The 22,531-nt window shown below is 44.4% G+C and overlaps 1 protein-coding gene and 1 long non-coding RNA gene across 5 annotated transcripts in view; one reads left to right on the forward strand and one right to left on the reverse strand.

The window, feature by feature from the left end:
• Positions 1-10,397, reverse strand: part of METTL16 (methyltransferase 16, RNA N6-adenosine) — a 72,888-nt gene extending 62,491 nt beyond the window's left edge. Inside the window, exons 1-3 of one of the 4 annotated variants that reach the window (XM_075850824.1) lie at positions 10,300-10,397; positions 8,313-8,447; positions 5,063-5,262 (exon numbers count right to left, since the gene is read on the reverse strand). In XM_075850824.1, the coding sequence (XP_075706939.1) occupies positions 5,063-5,262; positions 8,313-8,440 (328 nt within the window). In that variant the 5' untranslated portion in view covers positions 8,441-8,447; positions 10,300-10,397. Of the gene's footprint in view, positions 1-5,062; positions 5,263-8,312; positions 8,448-9,929; positions 10,018-10,095; positions 10,252-10,295 lie in introns of those variants that run through there. The other 3 variants (XM_075850825.1, XM_075850826.1, XM_075850827.1) reach the window with 3 other exon arrangements.
• The window catches only part of LOC142741448 (uncharacterized), a 58,012-nt gene continuing 45,662 nt past the window's right edge, over positions 10,182-22,531 (forward strand). The window contains exon 1 of the long non-coding RNA XR_012881140.1: positions 10,182-10,547. This is a non-coding gene — a long non-coding RNA (uncharacterized LOC142741448). The remainder of the gene's footprint in view (positions 10,548-22,531) is intronic.

Consider the following 22,531-nt stretch of genomic DNA (forward strand, 5'->3'; position numbering starts at 1 on the left):
CTGTCGAGCGGCTCAAAGGGGGGGGGGAATCGCAAAGAGCTGTTATAACACTACATTTAAATCCCAGGTAGGTACTGATTTCTTTAGGGAAGGTTTCAATTAAGAAACTGCTTGAGTGAATCTTCTGATCCACCGATGTTCAGCTAAAGGAGTATTGAAAAAATTACTTAAGGCTGAGATCTGCACTTTTAAAAGGTACTAGGGCTAAGCCCTTTTTTGAATCCAGATTGCAGGAAATCTAGGATTTTCGCTATGTTGGGAAGAAAACGGGTCTGGTCCCGGATCTCCGCACGAGGAACAGAATTTCTTCCAAATTTTTTGATAGATTTTCGAGGTAACTTCTTTATGGCTTAATAAAATAGTTGAAATGACCTCATCTGACAAACCACGGTTTCTCAAGATCTGCCTTTCAGGATCCAGGCTGACAACTTCAGAGTTTTTATTCCCTGAAAGAATGAGGGACCCTGGGAGAAAAGATTATTCTTGACTGGGAGCATAATAGGGTCTTCCTCCAATGCTAGGTACTTTAGGGATTGGAAACCAACTTCTTTTTGGCCAATAGGGAAGAATGATGATAAGCTTTGTCAAATCTTCCTGGATTTTTCTTAATACTACTGGTATTAGAGGAAACTGAGGAAAGGCATAGGCCAGATCCATGTCCCAGGGATGGGATAATGCATCTACCCCTAATGGGTTGTCTTAGGTGGACCGCGGAGACCGATAGGACATTTTCTTCTGCCCAACTGAAAATTTGTGCTGAGAGGTCCTGAAGAGGAATGTGTTTTGTTCCTCCTTGATGGCGAAGAAAGAACACTGCTGTTATGTTGTCCGATAAAATTCTTACGTGCGTCACTTTTATGATGGGCGAAGCTCTTATGAATGTCTCCCATACAGCTTTTAGTTCTCTGAAGTTTGAGGACATGGTCTTCATCTGAACCGGCCATATGCCTTGAAAATGCCTGTCTTGGATCACCAACCCCCAGCCCTGTTTGCTGGCATCTGTGGTAATTACTACATAAAGAGAAGTTCTCCAGGGGACCCCCTTGCTTATGTTGTTTGGGCAGAGCCACCAGTGGAGAGATGACTTCACTGTTTCGGAAATCTGAATCCTTGAATTCAAGGAGTCCTGTTTTCGATCCCACTTGGACAGGATCAGATTCTGTAAGGGTCTGGAGTGAAATTGACTCCATGGAATGGATTGGATGCAAGACGTCATCATTCCCAACATCCGCATTCCTTCCCTTAGGAAACAGGTGCTCTTTCCCCAAAATGTTCTCACTTCTGTCAGTAGAAGTATTTGTTTCTCCCTTGGGAGGAAGGAATGTTGAAGGGAGGAGTCTAGCAGCACTCCTAAGAAGACCTTCTGTTTTTCGGGAGGAAGGCTTGATTTCTCGAAGTTGATTATCCATCCCAATTCCTGCAGTAGGGAAAGAACTTGTAACCGATGGCTGTTTAGGATAGACTGAGTATCTGCTGTCAACAAGAAATCATCTAAATATGGGATAATCACTATGCCCTGACTTCTTAAGAATGCCATAATCTCTGCCATAATTTTTGTAAAAATTATGGGGGCGGAGGAAATGCCGAAGGGGACACGGACAAATTTGAAGTGGAGAACGGAAGGACCGTTCTGAATCGCAAATCTGAGGAATCTCTGGTAAGCGGGGTGGATAGGTACGTGATAGTACGCATCCTTTAAAATCGATTTGACGCTTCTTCCCTTATTAGAGGAATAGTCGATCTGATAGACTCCATTTTGAACTTACGATATTTCACCTATTTGTTCAGTAACTTCAGGTTGATTATCGTCCTGTAAGAACCGATTGGTTTCTTCAGAAAGAAGACTTTCGAATAGTGGCCCTTGAATCTTTCGTTGTGGGCAACTAGAGTAATTGCTTTTAATTTTAGCAGTTTTTGGATGTCCAGGATAAGGATTTGATGAAGATCTCCTGCTTGGTACTTGGTTATTAGAATTTTCTCTGGAGGAATGGAGGAGAATTCTATGTTGTACCCTTCTTCTATAAATCTGTAGAACCCAAGGGTTCTGGGTTACTCTGGTCCAGTTGGAATAAAAATGTAGGAGTCTTCCCCCTACACTCTTGGCATCATTGCTTTGAGGGCTGAAATAAGTTATTGGGGTTGAGGAGATATCCTCGACCCCTTCCCCCTTAAAGCGGATGAAGATTCCCAAGCTCTTTTCAGCAGTCAGTCTGCCTTCCGGTCAATGGGGTCCTTCAACTGAGAGGAATCTTCTAAGGGGATAGCGTTTTTTTTTTTTAGCAACCCTAGTTACTGGAATATCCACTTTTGGGATCTCATCCCAAGGTTTAGAGTCTTCTGGATCAAAGAGAAGTCTGTTTTGGAATTCTCTTGAGCTGAAGAGTCTTTTTCTGAATCCTCCCATTCCATAGTTGCCATTTTCTTGAGAGTCTGATTAAACGGAAAAATCTTTCGTTTTCTTCTCCGTCAGGCCCCCAAACATCTCATCCTGGATGGTATGGGGTTGGTCTTATCAATGAGGGAGACTAGACATGGACCGCACATCCACTATATACTATGATCAATTGCGGCTAGGCAGAATTATTAAACATGAACGAGAGGTTCTTTGTAACATTTTGATCAAATTGTATGCAAGCCCACTTGCCACTTCACGGCGACCTCTTAAAAGTGGGTCCCTACTCTATCGGTTGCACAACCGCGTGGCGGTCACCGCCACTGCAGCACTGCTGCTGCAGAGGGAGCAACCCAGAGGCCCAAAAGCACCCATGCCATCAGGCCGAGCCAAGCCTCCTTGGCTCTGGGCCAAAAGTGTGGAGTGCTGGTACCAAGTAAAACAAAACAAATGAGGGGGATAGACTCTGTATCATATCAATGAGGGAGACTAGACATGCACCGCACATCCACTACCGGAAAAATCTTTCGTTTTCTTCTCCGTCAGGCCCCCAAACATCTCATCCTGGATGGTATGGGGTTGGTCTTCTTCGGGAATATCCATTGTCTCCCGTATTGCCTGGATTAAGTCATCGGACATCTCCAAAGAGAAGAATTTTTTTTTCTCCGGAGTAGATGAGGTTGACGGCAGGAGTTCCTCTCCTTCTTCTAACTCATCCTATAAGTAATAACACTCAGAGTCAGACTCCTGAGATGGCGTGCACCATTTTTGTTCCACTTCAGTCCGTGGCCTTTTTGCCCGGGAGTGTGACGGAGTTTCCTAGGAGGGGCGAGGGAGGCTACTGACGGACTCACTTCCTCACGAATCATAGCCCTAAGTTCAGACATAAACGTTGGTTGTTCCTCTTTTAGTAGTTTTGCGATACAGTCTTGACACAATTGTTTCTTATGCGACTCTGGCAGTTTTTTCCCACAAGTCGCACATTTTTTAACCTTCTATTTATCAGTTTGTCTCTGAGAGGAAGCTTGATCATGACCATGGGACATATCTGGAATTCCGTCAGAACGAGGTAGTTCCATCACCGCTACAAGCAATAGTCAAATGCAATATCCAATTCACAAGATATATGCTTAAGGCTGTATATATAATTCCACGTTAGAGGTATTAGCTCTAACTACATACCTGTGCCGGTCCCTTTAAATGCGGGCGTTTTTAATTTCCCGACTTCCAAGATGGCCGCAGACCGGAAGTAGCCCGACGCCATTTCCGGTCACAGCTATTCCATTGAGATGCGGCCGCTTACGAGGATGTTGTCGGCGCTACCAACCTTATGGAGCTGCCGGTCCTTGCATGGTCATGCAGCCTCGGCCAGAGCCTGGCTTGGGAATCCCGAACCCCACACACTACAGGATCCCTGCCTAGGATTCGTAAGGTAGGTGTTTTGGTTGGGAGCGAAGGGACCTCTCGTTAGAGAGGCAATTAGCCTAGGCACATAGGAGGAATAGAAGGGAGAGTGCACGGACTCCCCGGTCTCGCCCCCCTGCCCAAGTTTTATCCAGGAGCGAAGTCTCTCTGCTCCTGACCCTGTAGGGACAGGAAGAACACTGGCAAGTGGGTGGTGGGAGGAGCCTTTTAACCTCTCTGTCTTCCTGTCCCTATAGAGGTCAATAGGGCAACCTCCTGTGGTGCTGTCATGAGGGATGTATTGGAAATAAGGATTCCCATGTTCACACCCAAAAAGACCTGAACTGCCAGCCTATAAAGTCAATCCCTGCTAATCTGGCATGGTACTATTTTCAGGATTTCCAGACCATCAGTTGCATGACATTTGCTCAGTTCAAATCTGCATTAGTCATTTCCGTTGTTTTGATCCGTCATAGGAGCATAACAACCAAATTGACGACGTGCCAGATCCGAAGCATGGCAAAAACCTTTTAACAGCAATAGTCAGGACAAAAAACACACACAGGGGTATGTATATGGCAAAAGAAGTCTAAAAGGGGGTCTGTCGGGTTCCATAATTTTACCTGAAAAATAGAGATGCATGCTGCACGGAGCCTTTAACGCCAATGTGACCAGAACCTAACACACCTTTACTATATATTCGAATACGTTTTTCTTGATTAAGGCCATTTGCGTCGTGAGGTTCTCAAATATTGTTTAGTCTTATTCGTCCAACTTATCAGTTTCATAATGTTATATTACAAGTTTAGAGGGAAAATATAAACAGCAGAAATATCAGAATACATTAAAACTTAATGTAGAAAACCAATCCAAATATTTGCATGCGGGCATATACTTGCCCAGCAAACACGTTACTGCAGCGAATCATCAATTAGAAGAGATACAGCAGCAACTGTCGACTCAACAAAAGCAACAGAGATCTGCAGTTTGCACTCTTGCAGCAGATGGTGAGCAAGTTCAAGCCTCAGCAACTCCGTGTTGACAGCACAGCAGGAAGGGACATGAAGTCAGACATGAGAGTCACTATAGATAGGCCAAGTGAACACAACAAAAAGACCCATATTCGTGAATACCAGGAATATAGGGAGTACACCCCAAAAATGACTACAATCACCGGCACAGGTCACAAATGTTTACCAACTGCAAACATGTTCAATTCCAAAACAGAACAAGTTTATTAGCGTTTCAATCTAAGAACTATATTACCTATGTCAATCCCTCGTCGGACTGTTGTTTTGTCAGAATCATGGAAGTTGATCAGATCTTCTACCCAGTGAATATAGTTCAGCCTAAGTGGCACTGTGGGAATAAGCCTCTCCAGGGGTATGTCAATGGTCAAACCAAAGTCTTCCTTCAGTAGGGTACAGGTCAATGCACGGACAGCTTCAGGATCTTTGAAGTTCAAGCTAGATTTGAGAATTTAAAAAAAATAATAAAATGAACATATAATTTGTTTGAAAAAAATAATTATGGAAACACAATAACAACGAAAATACTTGAGGGAAACTAAAATATTTACAGACTATGATGCAGTAAATTCATATCATTGATCAACATAGCACCATGATCTTCTAATGTTAGTGTACAACAAGGTCCAGGATTGTAAAAGAAAGTTTGTTTCCAATAGTGACAAGATAGTGTAGGAGACAGTCGCATCTATACCAGTTAAACACCATAGCACCACATGCTGCACGGTGCTGGGAGCCAGTACTTAGCACCCAGCACCGTACGTTTACGATGCTGCGAATGTGGCAGCACAGAAGTTGTACTCTTGGGGTGAGATGTGATCGCCACTAACTTTTCAGAATAAGCGGTCATATGTGTGTACATGAGGAATAACACTATTTCTGGCAATTATATGACTTGTGTCTGCATTTTTAGTAGTTTCCCCCTCCGCAGGTTCTATCTCGAACTATCAGTTTTCTCTGAGCTAGTGGGTGGAGCCTAACTGCTATTATATCTTCTATACACAGTATACATAGAAGAGAATACTGCTCTCCTTATCTTTATCTTATATATATATATATATATATATATATATATATATATTGGGATGAGATAGAACACTTAACAGAAGCTGCAACAACATCTGCCTCTATCTCTGCTCCTCCTCCCCCCTCCCCTCCCTATATATTTCTATAGGCAGCCGTAACCCGATTCTTGAGTAATCGGATAGTCCGTCTTGTCTTGAGGAGACGGGAAAATCAGTAAATTCAGAGTGAATGAACAGTAAGCGTATGTGCACACGACCTCTTTTTACGCCTCGAATTACGCTTGAAAAGACGGCTCCAATACGTCGGCAAACATCTGCCCATTGCTTGCAATGGGTCTTACGATGTTCTGTGCAGACGAGCTGTCAGTTTACGCGTCACTATCAAAATACGGCGCATAAAATGACGGCTCGTCAAAAGAAGTGCAGGACACTTTTTGGGACGTTTTTGGAGCCGTTTTCTCGTAGACTCTATTGAAAACCGCTCCAAAAACGGCCGCGAAAACGCGAGTTGCTCAAAAAACGTCTTAAAATCAGGTGCTGTTTTCCCTTGAAAACCGCTCTGTATTTTCAGACGTATTTTGCGCTGTCGTGTGAACATACCCTTATGAGGGAGGGGAGGTAAAGGTGTCTGATCAGTGGAGAGAGAGGCATATATTACAAGGTTTTTATATTCGCTTGTACTATTGATAGGTATGCCCTAACAGCAGCCTGTGCTTTTTACATTCACAGGCAGGAATGCATAGGTATACCAATGCATTATAATAAAAATATAAAATTGGAAAATAAGCCGTTGAGCATCTCTCATATTAAAAACGGTTGTCTATTATGGCCAATTTCACACCGTTTTTAGAGCTGTTTCTTCGTGGCTTTTTTTAGGAGGCAGAAACACTGCTGCCATATATTAATAGAAAGTCACTAGTAAAATATGAAAATGTCTATATGCACAAAATGACAAAAAACTGTTTAAAAACTTCACTAAAAACACATAAAAAAAAAAAAAAACAGACCCTGTCTGAACCCAGACCTTTAACTGCTTACGTATGTGAACAATGGACTTTCAGAGGCAGGTGCTATGTATGTGTTTCAAAACTTTAACCCCTTAAAGACCAAGTCTATTTCAGCCTTAAGGACCAATATTCGTTTTTTCCTCCCTGCCTTCCAAGAGACATAACTTTTTTATTTTTATGTCGATATAGCCATATGAGGGCTTGTTTTTTTGCGGGACGAGTTTTATTTTTCAATTGCACTATTTTTGGGTGTTTTTATTATATTGCTTATATTTTATTCATTTTTTTAGGGAAGGAATTTAATAAAAAACACTGTTTATTGTTTTTTGCGTTTTAAATTTACGCTGTTTACTATGCAGTGTAAATAACATGTTAACTCTATTCTATGGGCCAGAATGAATATGGAGATTCCAAATATGTATAGTTTTTTTATTTTTTACTACTTTTGCACAATTAAAACACTTTTAAACAAAAAATATTTGTTTTTGTATCGTCACTTTTCAAGAGCCGTAACTTTTTATTTTGTATGTCGATGTCGCCATATGAGGGCTTGCTTTTTGCGGGACTAGATGTTGTTTTCATTGGTATCATTTTGGGGTACATGGGACTTATTGATGAAATTTTTTGGTGGGGGGAATGGAAAAAAAAAAAAAAAAAGAATTTTCACAGTTTTTGTGTTTTTTTTTGTACGGCGTTCATTCGGCAGTTTAATTAATGACTTATTACTCGGGTCGTTATGATCGCGGCGAGATGTGTGTGTTTTGTGTTTTTTTGCACTTCTAGTAAATAAAACCACTTTTTATGGAAAAAAAGTGGTTTTATTTTAATTTTTACTGTAATTTTTATTTTATTTTTATAAACTTTAACTGTTTTCATTTTAATATTTTTTTTTATTAGTCCCACTAGGGGACTTTACCATGCGATCTTCTGATTGCTTATATAATGCTTTGGTATACTTAGCATACCAAAGCATTATTGCCTGTCAGTGTAAAACTGACAGGCAATCTATTAGGCCGTGCCCCTTTGTTAGACCCCCAGCTGCCATGGCCACCCGTTGGCGGTTGCATTCGCAGGCCGCCGATCGGTGACAGAGGGAGCTCCCTCCCTCTGTAAAACAACTTAAATGTTGCGGTCACTATTGATCGTGGCATTTAAGGTGTTACAACGGCCTGGATTGGAGGTTTCTCCAATCCTAGCCGTTGCAGCGGGAGATCGTGTGAGCACAGCTTCTGTACCCGCCTGATATCCTTCACGTACATGCACGGCAGAATGCGCTAATAACTGCATTCTATGCCGTGCATGTATGTGATTCTGAGGCAAGGGGTTAATGTTATAATATCGCTGTTGTTTGAATATTGTCCAAAGTAAGTATTACTTGTTAATACCTCATTAACAAAAGTTATCTATTCTCATGTTAAAATTAGATAGGGACTCATTGCAAGGAATACAGACATACCCAACTCTTCCAGATAGACTGACATTGACATGTTGTTTAAATTCGGGATACTTGGACGCTAAATAAGCAAAATCAGGAGGCTTATCCTTATAGCGGTTTCTTGGATGCATTGATTTATTAAGGGCCATTCCTGATCTGAAATTACAAAATATATTTACAGTATAAATACAATGTATAATGTATTGCAAATTTAACTCATCATACAGTGATGAGGTACATCGGTACAATTATTGCTATTTACAGCATGTATAATATGATTGCTGAAGATTTCACACATTGCAGACGGCGAAATCTGAATATAACCCATGTGGAGTACTGCCAAGTACAAACTTGGCCTTAAAGGTGTATCCACAGATTATGACATAAATGTCCGAAAGATAAGGGTCCCACCTCTGGGACCTGCACCCATCTCTAGAACGGGGCCCCAGGAACCCCATCCTACCTTCTGCCGCTGGACTCTGGCCACGGACTGATGAGGTGGCAAGGTTTTTTTGGAAACAGCAGAGTGCGTTTTGCTACGATGTTTCCGGAACTAGAAATGAATGGAACTTATGAGCTATTGAAACAGGGTTTCTCCCTGTGGGAGTTCTGGAAACAGCACAGCAAAACAGGATTGGATGTTTCTGGAAAAAACGAGAACCTCGTCAGTCAGTGTCGGGACTCCAGCTGCAGAAGGTAGAACAGGGGTCAGGGAGCCCCATTCTAGTGATTGCTGCGGGTCCCCCCTTCAGGGGACGTCCACACGTAATATAAACACTGCATCATTTCCAACCGACCGTTTTTTCTGTGCGTAAATTCCACAGCGTTTTTGCAAGATATTGACATGCTGCGGATTGAGAATCCACGCTTCTCCACGTTTTTTTTCCGCAGCATGTGCATGAGATTTGTTCACACACTCATTGCATCTCCACTAGTAAGGCTTCGTTCACATATCCGTTAGCGCTCTATTCTGATGTTCCGTCTGAGCTTTCTGTGAGAACGGAGCCCTGACGGAAACAAATGAAAACCATAGGTTTCCGTTTCCACCACCATTGATTTTAATGGTGACTGATCCGGTGCCAATGGTTTCCGTTTGTCTCCGTTGTGCAAGGGTTCCGTCGTTTTGACAGGATCAAAACTGTAGTAGACTACGCTATTCATTCCGTCAAAATGACGGAACCCTTGCACAACGGAGACAAACGGAAATCATTGACACCGGATCCGTCATCATTAAAATCAATGGTGATGGAAACGGAAACCTACGGTTTCCGCTTGTCAGTCACAGCTCCTTTTCCGATGGAACGGAGCCCTGACGCAGATGTGAACGCCGTCTAATAGGTCTTGTACACAGTTGCGTAATTGATCAAGATTTTGTATCCGTTTTTTTAAAGCCAAAACCCAGTAGTGGATCCTAAACACAGCAAAATATCATACAGATAGTTACACTTCTTTTTTTTATATCCACTCCTAAATTTGGATTAAAAAAACTGAAGCAAAATACTGACAAAACAACTAGTGTGAATGAGGCCTTGTATGCCCCACTGTACATTACAAATTGGGCCCTTTGGGATGCACTTGTATGGCTGCCTCTCATGAGAATGAGGAATAATAAAAAAAAAAAAAAAAGGCACAACACACTTTTATAAACCCGGCTCCGAATAAAGCCTGGAAACACTGAGTCACATGGAGAAGACATTTATACAGTACTTGCGCCATGTATCAAACACTAGGATTTACAGAAAGAGCAGACGCACAGAGCAGACGCACGAAGCAACCTATCACATCGCTGCGTTCATCGTCTAACCTGCACTGAAGTGAAAGTTGGACTCTGATTGGTTGATATCTGGGCAACTGCTCCACTTTTGGACCGCACTAGTTTTATACCATGTGTGATTCAGAGGCACAGACGTGAACTAAGCGGAGCGCACCATGTCTGCACGCCGGACACGTCGGTTTATAATGGAACTAGAACGTGTTCTATAGTCCATCAATGACGTTACGCACTCACATGACTTGTACAGCTCTCTCCCGTCTCCCGTGCTCTGCTGCCTCACGTGCCGCTCTAAACACTCGCAGCTGGCTCAGTCATGTGACCAGGAAGGGACTGTACGGGGCGAAGTTTGGGACAAACTTTCTCATCTCGCGCTCTTCAGTATTTCATCAGCAACTGTGCATCTACATGTCCATCAAGAAATGCATATCTTTCCATACTGAAACAAAGTAATTGGAGACTTTTGGCTTCAGTCTCACAGTCTGGTGAGAAGTAAAATGCAATTAAGTACTAATATGTAATTTATGTTACTCATTTTCCATGTGTGACAGAAACACACACACCGTTTTTGTCGCATTTTGAGTGAAAATACTGGAGGCAGGTATTTTCTGTGCGGCTATGTTCACACTGAGTTTTTTGACGCGGAAACCGCGCCGCAAAATTCGTCAAAAACGGCCCTAAAATGCCTCCTATTGATTTCAATGTAAATCAAAAAACCGCCTCACGGGAGAAAGAAGTGACATGCCCTATCTTCGGCCGTTTATGCCTCTGACCTCCCATTGACTTCAATGGGAGGCAGAGAAAGCGTATTTTGCGGCGTTTTATGCCCGCGGCGCTCAATGGCCGCGGGCGAAAAACGCAGCGAAAATCGGCGTGCAGGGAGAGGAAAATCTGCCTCATACTTCCTAACGGAATTTTGAGGCAGAAATTACGACTGCAAAAAACTGTGTGAACATAGCCTATGGAAAACGGCTCCAAAAAAGTCCCAAGTAGTGTCCTGCACTTCTTTTTCACTGCCGTTTTTTAACGCGTAAAAAAACGCTCCGTCGGTACAGAACGCCGTTCTCCCATTGAAATCAATGGGCAGATGTTTCCGATTTTTTGGGCCGTCTGAACATACCTTTAGGCTATGTTCACACAGAGTTTTTTGACGAGTTTTTTACATGGAAACCGCGCCGCAAAACTCGTAAAAAATGGTCAAAATATGCCTCCCATTGATTTCAATGGGGGGTGCAGGCGTTTTTTTCCCGCGAGACGGTTTTACGAACGTTATTGGAGCCCTGCTGGAGGCCATACCAACCATCGTCACCACACGATCGCGTCACATGGGGCCACCCCCATTTCTAATGGCTTAGATGCCGCAGTCCCTTTTGACCACGGCACCTAAGGGTATGTTCACACGCAGTGGTTTCAGACATAATTCGGGCCGTTTACGCCTCGAATTACGCCTGAAAAAACTGCACCATTACGCCTCCAAACATCCTAAGCAACGCCTATAACTGTGTTGTTATGTCAAATTACATAATGCTCTCTAAAATGGGTGTACCTGAGCATCTAAGGGTATGTACACACGGCCTATTTTCGGACGTTTTTCAGGCCATAAACGGCCGAAAAGTCGGAAGCAGAACGCCTCCAAACATCTGCCCATTGATTTCAATGGAAAAACGGGGTTCTGTTCCGGCGGGCCGTTTTTTACGCGGCTGTTTTGAAAAACGGCTGCGAAAAAGAAGTGCTTGTTATGAGTTTTTGGAGCCATTTTTCATTGACTCTATAGAAAAACAGCTCCAAAAATGGCCGTAAAAAACGCATCTGAAAATCAGGAGCTTCAGCTCCTGATTTTCAGACGTTTTTTAAGCTACTCGCGATTTTCGCTGCGTTTTTTGCTGTGTTTTTATGGCCGTTTTTGGAGCTGTTTTCTATAGTCAATGAAAAACGGCTCCAAAAACGTCCCAAGAAGTGACCTGCACTTCTTTTTCGCTGCCGTTTTTTAAGCGGCCGTTTTTCGAAACAGCCGCGTAAAAAACGGCCCGTCGGAATAGAACGCCGTTTTTCCCATTGCAATCAATGGGCAGATGTTTGGAGGCGTTCTGCTTCCGATTTTTCGGCCGTTTACGGCCCGAGAAACGGCCAAAAATAGCCCGTGTGAACATACCCTTAGGGGGAGTTCATACAGAGTTTTTTTACGCAGAAACCGCGTCGAAAAACGCGCCAAAAAACGGCTGAAAATGCCTCCCATTGATTTCAATAGGAGACGAAGGCGTTTTTTTTCCTCGAGCGGAAAAACCGGGTTGCGGGAAAAAGAAGCGACATGCCCTATCTTCGGGCGTTTACGCCTCTGACCTCCCATTGACATCAATGGGAGGCAGAGAAAGCGTATTTCGCGGCGTTTTATGCCCGGGGTGCTCAATGGCCGCCGGCGATTTTCCTCCTTCAAAAAACTCTGTGTGAACCCAGCTTTATAGTTCTGAGGAGGAACATCACTCCTGGCGAAAAAGCCACAGTCCTGACAGAAAAATGGGAAAACAGACTGTATGACAAAGCTGCATGCTATTACCATAATTATTTAACTTGTATGCCGAACACATTTTGGGATACATGCAAGGAGAAAATGGGAGAGGTTTTTTTGTAACTTTTAATATTTTTTTATTATTTATGAAAAAAACAACTTTATTAAACTTTTTTTTTTGACAAGTCTCCCTAGTGACTTGAACCTGTGATCGTTGGATCGCTTGCATGATATACTGCAATACTAGTGTATTGCAGTATATAGTTATACTGACAGCCTTTTATGAAGCTCTGCTGGAGGCCATACCAACAATCGACACACCGCGATTGCGTCACATTGGGCCACCCCCGTTTCTAATGGCTTAGATGCCGCAGCCCTTTTTGACCACGGCACCTAAGGGATTAAACGAGCAGGATCCCGCTAGTTAGGGTATGTTCACACGGCAGCGTCCAATACGCCTGAAATTACGGAGCTGTTTTCAGGCGAAAACAGCTCCTGAATTTCAGACGTAATTGCTCGTACTTGCGTTTTTCGCGGCGACCATTACAGACGTAATTGGAGCTGTTTTTCAATGGAGTCAATGAAAAACGGCTCCATTTACGTCTCAAGAAGTGACATGCACTTCTTTGACGTGGGCGTCTTTTTACGCGCCGTCTTTTGACAGCGGCGCGTAAAAAAAAAAGAGCATCGTAACCCCATTGATTTCAATGGGCAGATGTTTGCCAGCGGTTTCGAGCCGTATTTTCGGACGTAAATCGAGGCGTAAAACGCCCGAATTACGTCCGTAAATAGGGCTTGTGAACATATCCTAACACTGAAGTTCGACTGTTAGGGGGGATTCACACGAGCGTGTATTCGGTCCGTGCGGGCCGCGTGGTTTTCACGCGGCACGCATGGACCAATACAAGTCTATGGGGCAGTACAGACAGTCCGTGCTTTTTGCGCAGCGTTTGTCTGCTGCGCAAAATGCGCGACAGGTTCAATAACTCTGCGTATTTCGCGCATCACGCACCCATTGAAGTCAATGGGTGCGTGAAAATCACGCGCACCACACGGAAGCACTTCCGTGGGACGAGCGTGATTCGCGCAACAGCAGTGAAAAGGATGAATGAAAACCGAAAAGCACCACGTGCTTTTCTGTTTCCGAACATCCAAACGGAGTGTCTTTGCGTACCGAACTTCACCGGGTTCGGCCAAACTCGTTTTGGCCGATCCCGGCAAAAAAATTATCGGTACGCGACGTCAGGAGATAGTCACTGTCCATGGTGCTGAAAGAGTTAAACTGTTTCAGCACCATGGACAGTGACTTGCGATCCCAAAATACATTAACCTGTAAAAAAAAACCGAAGTTCTAACTTACCGATTACTCCTGTCTCCTTCCTGCAGTCCGACCTCCCGGGATGACACTTCAGTTCAAGTGACAGCTCCAGCCAATCACAGGCCAAGCACAGGCTGCAGCCAATCACAGGCTGCAGCGGTCACTTGGACTGCTGCGTCATCCAGGGAGGTGGGGCCCGATGTCAAGAGAGGCGCGTCACCAAGGACGCGTCACCAAGGACGCGTCACCAAGGCAACGGCCGGGAAGTTCTCGGTAAGTAGGAACTTTATCTTTTTTTTGTACAGGTTTTTCGCTGTTGTGTTCGGCATTCACTGTCGAGGGTGCTGAAAGATTTAGCTCTTTCAGCACCTTGGACAGTGACGGGCGTTGACAAGCCTCATCTCTATGATGCCGGCTGCGCGAAAATCACGCAGCCGCGCATCAGACACGCATGACACACGCAGCTGTCAAATGGTTTTTGCGCTCGCAAAACGCTGCGTTGTTTGCGCGCGCAAAAACGCAACGTTCGTGTGAATCTCCCCTTACACACAGTCGACAGGCTCATTCTATGTAGCAGGCTCAGCCTGTGAGCCTGCTCCATACTCCCCCACCCGACCTCTGCCATGTATATACAGCGGATGTCGAGAAGGGGTTAACAACACTGGACGCAGCAGCAAAGAAACGAGACACAGATTGGTCATTACAAGAACAAGGCTGAAAAACCTAGATAAGATCCTCAAAGGTAATGACATGTCTCTAAGGCCCTATGCACACGAACTTGCTTTTGCGGCCGCAATTCCCCCAAAAATTCACGGGAGAATTGCGGCCCCATTCATTCCTATGGGGCCATGCACACGACTGTGGTTTCCACGGTCTGTGCATGGCCCCAGAGCCCGGACCGCAGAAAGAACGGGCAAGTCTTATTACGGCCGTGTTCTGCGGTCCGGGCTCATTGAAAATATTTGCACGGCCCGTGATTTGCGGGCGGCTCGCGGCTTACACTCTGTGGCTGGCCGACCAGAAAATCACGGCCGTGTGCACGAGGCCTTAATACAAAGATCAGAAATATCCAGGCTATAGTATTTTCCGTGGCTCTCTATATGTGAAAGCTGGACAATGAAGATGAGGGACAGAAATGTATTGATTTTGAAGAACTCTAGTGTTGGTGAAGACTTCCGAGAGGAAAACAAACAGATGGATCATCGACTAAATCAGGCCTAACCTTGCACTTAAAGAGGCTCTGTCACCAGATTTTGCAACCCCTATCTGCTATTGCAGCAGATAGGCGCTGCAATGTAGATTACAGTAAAGTTTTTATTTTTTAAAAACGAGCATTTTTGGCCAAGTTATGACCATTTTTGTATTTATGTAAATGAGGCTTGCAAAAGTCCAAGTGGGTGTGTTTAAAGTAAAAGTACAACTGGGCGTGTATTATGTGCGTACATCGGGGCGTTTTTACTACTTTTACTAGCTGGGCGCTGTGTATAGAAGTATCATCCACTTCTCTTCACAACGCCCAGCTTCTGGCAGTGCAGACACAGCCGTGTTCTCGAGAGATCACGCTGTGACGTCACTTCCCCAGGTCCTGCATCGTGTCAGACGAGCGAGGACACATCGGCACCAGAGGCTACAGATGATTCTGCAGCAGCATCGGCTTTTGCAGGTAAGTCGATGTAGCTACTTACCTGCAAACGCTGATGCTGCTGCAGAATCAACTGTAGCCTCTGGTGCAGATGTGGCCGACACGATGCAGGACCTGTGAGTGACGTCACAGCGTGATCTCTAGAGAACACGCTGTGTCTGCACTGCCAGAAGCTGGGCGTTGTGAACAGAAGTGGATGATACTTCTATACACAACGCCCAGCTAGTAAAAGTAGTAAAAACGCCCCGATGTACGCACATAATACACGCCCACTTGTACTTTTACTTTTCAACACGCCCAGTTGTACTTTTGCAAGCCTCATTTGCATAAATACAAAAATGGCCATAACTTGGCCAAAAATGCTCGTTTTTAAAAAATAAAAACGTTACTGTAATCTACATTGCAGCGCCGATCTGCTGCAGTAGCAGATAGGGGTTGCAAAATCTGGTGACAGAGCCTCTTTAACCCCTTAATGACCGGGCCATTTTGCACGTTAATGACCAAGGATTATTTTTTGTTTTTTCACGGTCGCATTCCAAGTGTCGTAACTTTTTTTTTATTCCGTCGACATAGCCGTATAAGGGCTTGTTTTTTGCGGGACAAGTTGTATTTTGTAATTGTACCATTTTTAGATGCTTATAACATATTGATTAACTTTTATTAACTTTATTTTAGGAGAGAATTGAAAATAAGCAGCTATTCCAGCATTAATTTTCACGTTATAAATTTACGCCGTTTACTATGCAGCGTAAATAACATGTTAACTTTATTCTATGGGTCGGCACGATTACGGGGATACCAAATATGTAGAGGTTTTATATGTTTTTCCTACGTTTGCACAATAAAAACCCTTTTAGAAAAAAATTACTTGTTTTTGCATCGCCGCATTCCAAGAGCCGTAACGTTTTTATTTTTCCGTTGATGTGGCCGTACGTGGGCTTGATTTTTGCGGGACAATGTGTAGTTTTCATTAGTACTATTTTGGGGTACATAGGACTTATAGATTAACTTTTATTATATTTTTTATGGGGGGAATGGGAGAAAAGAGAGAATTTTGCCGTTGTTTTTTGCGTTTTCTTTGGACGCCGTTCATCCGGCGGTTTAATTAATGTGTTCATTTTATTGGTCAAGTTGTTACGATCGCGGGGATACCATATATGTGTATGTGTGATTTGTTTTGACAGTTTTACTAAATAAAACCACTTTTTGGGCCAAAAAAGTAGTTTTATTTGACTTTGAGGCCTCATTTACACGAGCGTATTATACGCGCGTGCGACGCGCGTGCTTTTCACGCGTGTCGTACGCACCTATAATAGTCTATGGGGCTGTTTAGACGATGCGTGAATTTTGCGCTGCGTGAGTGCGTTGCGTAAAACTCACGACATGTTCTATATTCTTGCGTTTTTCACGCAACACGCACCCATTGACTTCAATGGGTGCGTGAAAACAACGCATGCCACACTGACGGTCCTGCGTTGCATGCGCGAAAATCACGCAAGAGCTGTCAAAAGGATGAATGTAAACAGAAAAGCACCACGTGCTTTTCTGGTTACAAACATCCAAACGGAGTGTCAAATTCGAGATGAGCGCACCGAACTTTACCGGGTTCGGCCAAACTCGTTTTGACCGAAACCGGTAAAAAATGTTCGGGTACGCGACGTCAGGAGACAGTCACTGTCCACGGTGCTGAAAGCGTTAAACTGGTTCAGCACCATGGACAGTGACTTCCGCTCCGAAAATCCATGAACCTGTAAAAAAAAAAAGACGTTCTGACTTACCGATAACTCCGGTCCGACCTCCCGGGATGACAGTAAAGTCCAAGTGACAGCTGCAGCCAATCACAGGCCAAGCACAGGCTGCAGCCAATCACAGGCTGCAGCGGTCTCATGGACTGCGGCGTCATCCTGGGAGGTGGGGCCGGATGACAAGAGAGGGACGCGTCACCAAGGCAACGGCCGGGAGCCCGGACTGGGGGAAGCAGGAAGTTCTTGGTAAGTATGAAAGTCTTTTTTTATTCACAGGTTGGTGTATATTGTGTTCGGCATTCACTGTCGAGGGTGCTGAAAGAGTTACTGCCGATCAGTTAGCTCTTTCAGCACCTTGGACAGTGACGGGCGTCGACTAGCCTCATCTCTATGATGGCGGCTGCGCGAAAATCACGCAGCCGCGCATCATACACGGATGACACACGGACCTGCCAAGTGCCTTTTGCGCGCGCAAAACGCAGCGTTTTTTGCGCGCGCAAAACGCACACGCTCGTGTAAATGAGGCCTGACTGTAATTTTTTTTTTTTACAAACTTTACTGATTGTAATTTTTTTTTAAAGTCCCATCAGGACACTTCACTATGCGATCTGTTGATCGCATATATAATTCTTTGGTATACTTAGTATACCGAAGCATTATTGCCTGTCAGTGTAAAACTGACAGGCAATCTGTTAGGTTATGCCTCCGGCATCGCCTAACAGGCAGATGCTGAAGACAGACCTGGGGGTCTTTGTTAGACCCCCGGCTGTCATGGAAACCCGACGGCGACCCGCGATTTGTTTGCGGGGGCGCCGATCGGGTGACAGAGGGAGCTCCCTCCCTCTGTCAAACACATTAAATGCCGCTGTCACTATTGACAGCGGCATTTAAAGGGTTAAACTGCCGGAATCGGCGCGCGCTTCGATTCTGGCAGTTGCAGCAGGAGACAGGCTGTGTATAACAGCCGGGCTCCTGCCACTGATCGCATGGGTACAGTGACAGTACCCGCGCCATCACAGGACGGATATATCCGTCCTCCTGCGCGAACTAGCAGCTGCTGAGGACGGATATATCCGTCCTTCGGCGTTAAGGAGTTAAAGCACAATGTCCAGACTGAAGCGGTCTTATTTTGGACATATCGTGAGAAGACCAACATCACTAGAAAAGATAATTATACTTGGGAAAGTTGAAGGGAAAAGAGGACGACCCGCAACAAGGTGGCTGGGTACAATCATAGGAATTATGAACATGCCCTTGAAAACTCAAACAGAAGACAGGGCATTCTGGAGAAGCACTATCCGTACAGTGGAAAACGACTAGATGGTGCTTAATAATAATAACGGTTGCCTCAGCAACTGTACCAGCTAACGTGCTCCCTGCATCTCTCCACACCCACTGTCAGGTTGGGCAGGAGAAGCGAATTACAGTATTTTTGATGCAAAGGAGGCAGCACTTTACAGATGTGGCTTTGGCGTCCAGCTGTTACCTTAGCAACGGGCCTGCCCTGCCTCCCCCGCAGCAACTCGCACCATCAGTTCTAAATTTTACGCGGGAGACCCAGCTGTGCTTCTAAAGTGGAGCTACACCCTGATGTTTTCCTATTCACTTAGGGCTTATTCAGACGAACGTATAATACGTCCGTGCTAATCACGCGCGTCGCACGGACCTATGTTAGTCAATGGGGCCGTTCAGACTGTCCGTGATTTTCACGCAGCGTATGTCCGCCGCGTAAAACTCACGACTTGTCCTATATTTGCCCGTTTTTCGCGCATCACGCCCCCATTGAAGTCAATAGGTGCGTGAAAACCGCGCACGGCACACGGACGCCCGAATTATGTCTGAAAACAGTGCGTGTGAACATACCCTAAGGCCTTAATCACACAAACGTATTTTATGTCCGTGCTACACGCGTGATTTTCACGCGCGTCGCACGGACCTATGTTAGTGAATGGGGCCGTTCAGACTGTCAGTGAATTTCACGCAGCGTATGTGCGCTGCGTGAAACTCATGACATGTCCTATACTTACCCGTGTTTCGCGCTGCACGCACCCATTGAAGTGAATGGGAGCGCGCAAATCGCGCTCGGCACATGGAAGCACTTCCGTGGGGTGCGCGTGATTCGCGCTACAGTAGTCAAAACTATGAATGAAAACAGAAAAGCACCACGAGTGTCATAATGATGGCGGCTGCACGAAAATCACGCAGCCGTGCACCATATGCTGATGCCACACTGACCTTTTGCGCGTGCAAAACGTAGCGTTTTTTGCGTGTGCAAAGCGGACATGTTCGTGTGAATAAGGCCTAAGTGTGATATAGATCACAAAATCCGTGTTAATGCCTCCCTTTGGAGGCTGTATATTACTTTTTTATGCAGACTCTACAATCTATCAGATGGCATCATTTATAGGACTTTATTATTCATCAGAAACTCCGCTCTAGTGCTTGCAGGAAAATACGATGTCATATACAGCACACAATATGGAACAAAAAGAATCGGAATACAATCAGCATCAGTTCTGGATTGAGCACTGTATTGCTGTCTGAAATGCACACAGTCTTGCGCATGAGACCTAATTGTTTTCCTACATCTTCTAGGTATTTTTATTTATTGCTCCACTATGGACAAGGTTATCATTTTTGAAGGGCAAGTGTGAAATTGAGCTTGTTGATCCATAATATATGTGAACAGCTCAAGTAGGCACCACGTGTCCAAGATGATGTAAATCCTATTCAGGGGTCGTCTTGTCAATCACTGTCATTGGTCTTGTAGTTGCTGTGGAAGCTTTTGAAGCAGAACTCGTATCATCAGCTCTGTATCCAGATATTTTCTTTGTTATTCATGTCTTTTTGCATAATCAAAGAACCAACATGTAAACTGGCTTGCTTTTGGTGTTTGTTCTGCAGCTGGTAAAATAACATTCTAAGATTTGCTTTAGGCCTGATTTTGCTTCTGCAAAAAACGGACCGTATTTAACTCATTTCAGTTCCGTGTGCCATCAGTGTTTGTTCCGTGTCATCAGTTTTTAATGTCAGTGTTGGTGCAAATTTTTTTTCCTCTCCATTTCTTTAGCAACAGGTGCGTGAAACTCGGACAGCACACGGATGATGTCCATGTGCTATCCGTGATTTTCATGCACCCCTAGACTTCAATGTTCGACAGGGTCTGCAAAACGGACCAGAATAGGACATGCAGTGAGTTTCACGCAATGGAAACACGCTGCGTGAAAAAAATCACTGATGTCCGAAAAGCCCCATTGGATTGCATAAGTCCGTGTGCTGTCCGTTTTTTCTAACGTTCTGAATAAAGCCTTACTTGTAGCCCCAGAATCTCCTCAGGTGTTTTAAAATATCCCAAAAAAACAGAAATGTGTATTTTCTAATTTATTTTTTTAGAATAGAGCAGCATTTTTCCTACACAAAGGGGATCCACCACATTAGAACCGAGCACAGACTGCCCAACTGCTAGTCACATAAAGCTGCTTAACGGTCTGTTAATAAAGCCCCTGGTGTGGAGCTTCTGTTGCAGCGTCTGCCACTCTCAGCTTGACCATTGGACGTTGCCCTGCTTGCTATCCTCAATTAAACCGAGCAATCCTATTTAATATTGATCAGAATAAATACATACATGTCATGTTGCCAGTGTCTACAGTAAATATAGCGTATACTGTCTGGTCTATAATAACTTTACACATTTATAATAACGAGTAGACAAATGTTACAACATTCTATCACATATAATTACATTTTATTAAAACATATATTCGTCATATCATTCAAATTAATCCGAAAATTCTATACAATGCAGCAATCCCTTATCTGGGAGAAACTTGTAGCCTTGTTCATCCTAAGCTGCCTAGTTCATGAGGGAGCAATTAGAGAAAAGGGCTGTAATTTTTAAGAATGCAGATTGATATCATTCATGATTTATGGAAAGCTGGATGACAACGTCTCTGGTTGCTGTAATGGGTGCCATTAGTGGTTGTCACCTTTGAAAATCCAGCATCCAGATTATAGGGAATGCAATTCAATATTACACGTCATCACACAAGAACTGCTTTTTAGGGAATCAGAAGTAAGTCTAATCACAACATACAGTAGATGGAAAGCTTTACATTTATTGACACCTTGGAAGGATTTTGAGCGTGTTTTATGTTTGGCTGGATTCACACGAGCATGTTACGTCCGTAACGGACGGAACGTATTTCGGCCGCAAGTCCCGGACCGAACACACTGCAGGGAGCCGGGCTCCTAGCATCATAGTTATGTACTACGCTAGGAGTCCCTGCCTCTCCGTGGAACTACTGTCCCGTACTGAAAACATGATTACAGTACGGGACAGTTGTCCCGCAGCGAGGCAGGGACTCCTAGCATCGTACATAACTATGATGCCAGGAGCCCGGCTCCCTGCACTGTGTTTGGTCCGGGACTTGCGGCCGAAATATGTTCCGTCCATTACGGACGTAACATGGTCGTGTGAACCCAGCCTTTGCCATATCCTATGCTATTAATTACAAATCAATTCACTATATAGTCATTGAAATAAAAATATTCCCCTAAGGCCTTATTTACACGAGCGTAGTTCATGTGCGTGAAAATCACGCACGTCGCACGGACCTATGCTAGTCAATGGGGCCGTTCAGACATGCCGTGTTTTTCACGCAACGTGTGTCCGCTGTGTGAAACTCACAGCATGTGCTATACTTTAGCGTTTTTCGCGCATCACGCACCCATTGAAGTCAATGGGTGCGTGAAAACCGTGCACGGCACACGGACGCACTTCCGTGTGCCGTGCGTGATTCGCGCTACAGTTGTTGAAGAAATGAAGGGAATAATAAAACTGCCTCCTTCATTTCTGTTTATAAACATCAAAACCACGTGTCATAACGATGCCATACGTGCAAAAAACACGCACCAAACACTGATGCCATACGGAACTGCAATGCGCAAAAAACTCAGCGTTTTTTGCGCGCGCAAAGCGCGCACGTTCGTGTGAGTTTCGCCTAAGGGTTTGTTTATATGGTGCAGTCATATTACATTTTTAGTAATGGTTTTAATGTGCTTCACCTGTACAAGTCGCACAACCAAAAAACGAAAGCAAAAGTGCAATAAAAATGTGTGGTTCTTGGTCGTGCGCACTCTACCACCACACATCCGCTATGTGTACGAGCACCCCAACAAACAGTGGCGTAACTATCGCTGTAGTAGCCATACCGCCTGTTCCGGGGCCCGCGGAATGAGGGGGCTCGTTGCGCCCTTTG

The sequence above is a fragment of the Rhinoderma darwinii genome, chromosome 2 (assembly GCF_050947455.1).
Source record: "Rhinoderma darwinii isolate aRhiDar2 chromosome 2, aRhiDar2.hap1, whole genome shotgun sequence".
Taxonomy (NCBI): domain Eukaryota; kingdom Metazoa; phylum Chordata; class Amphibia; order Anura; family Rhinodermatidae; genus Rhinoderma; species Rhinoderma darwinii.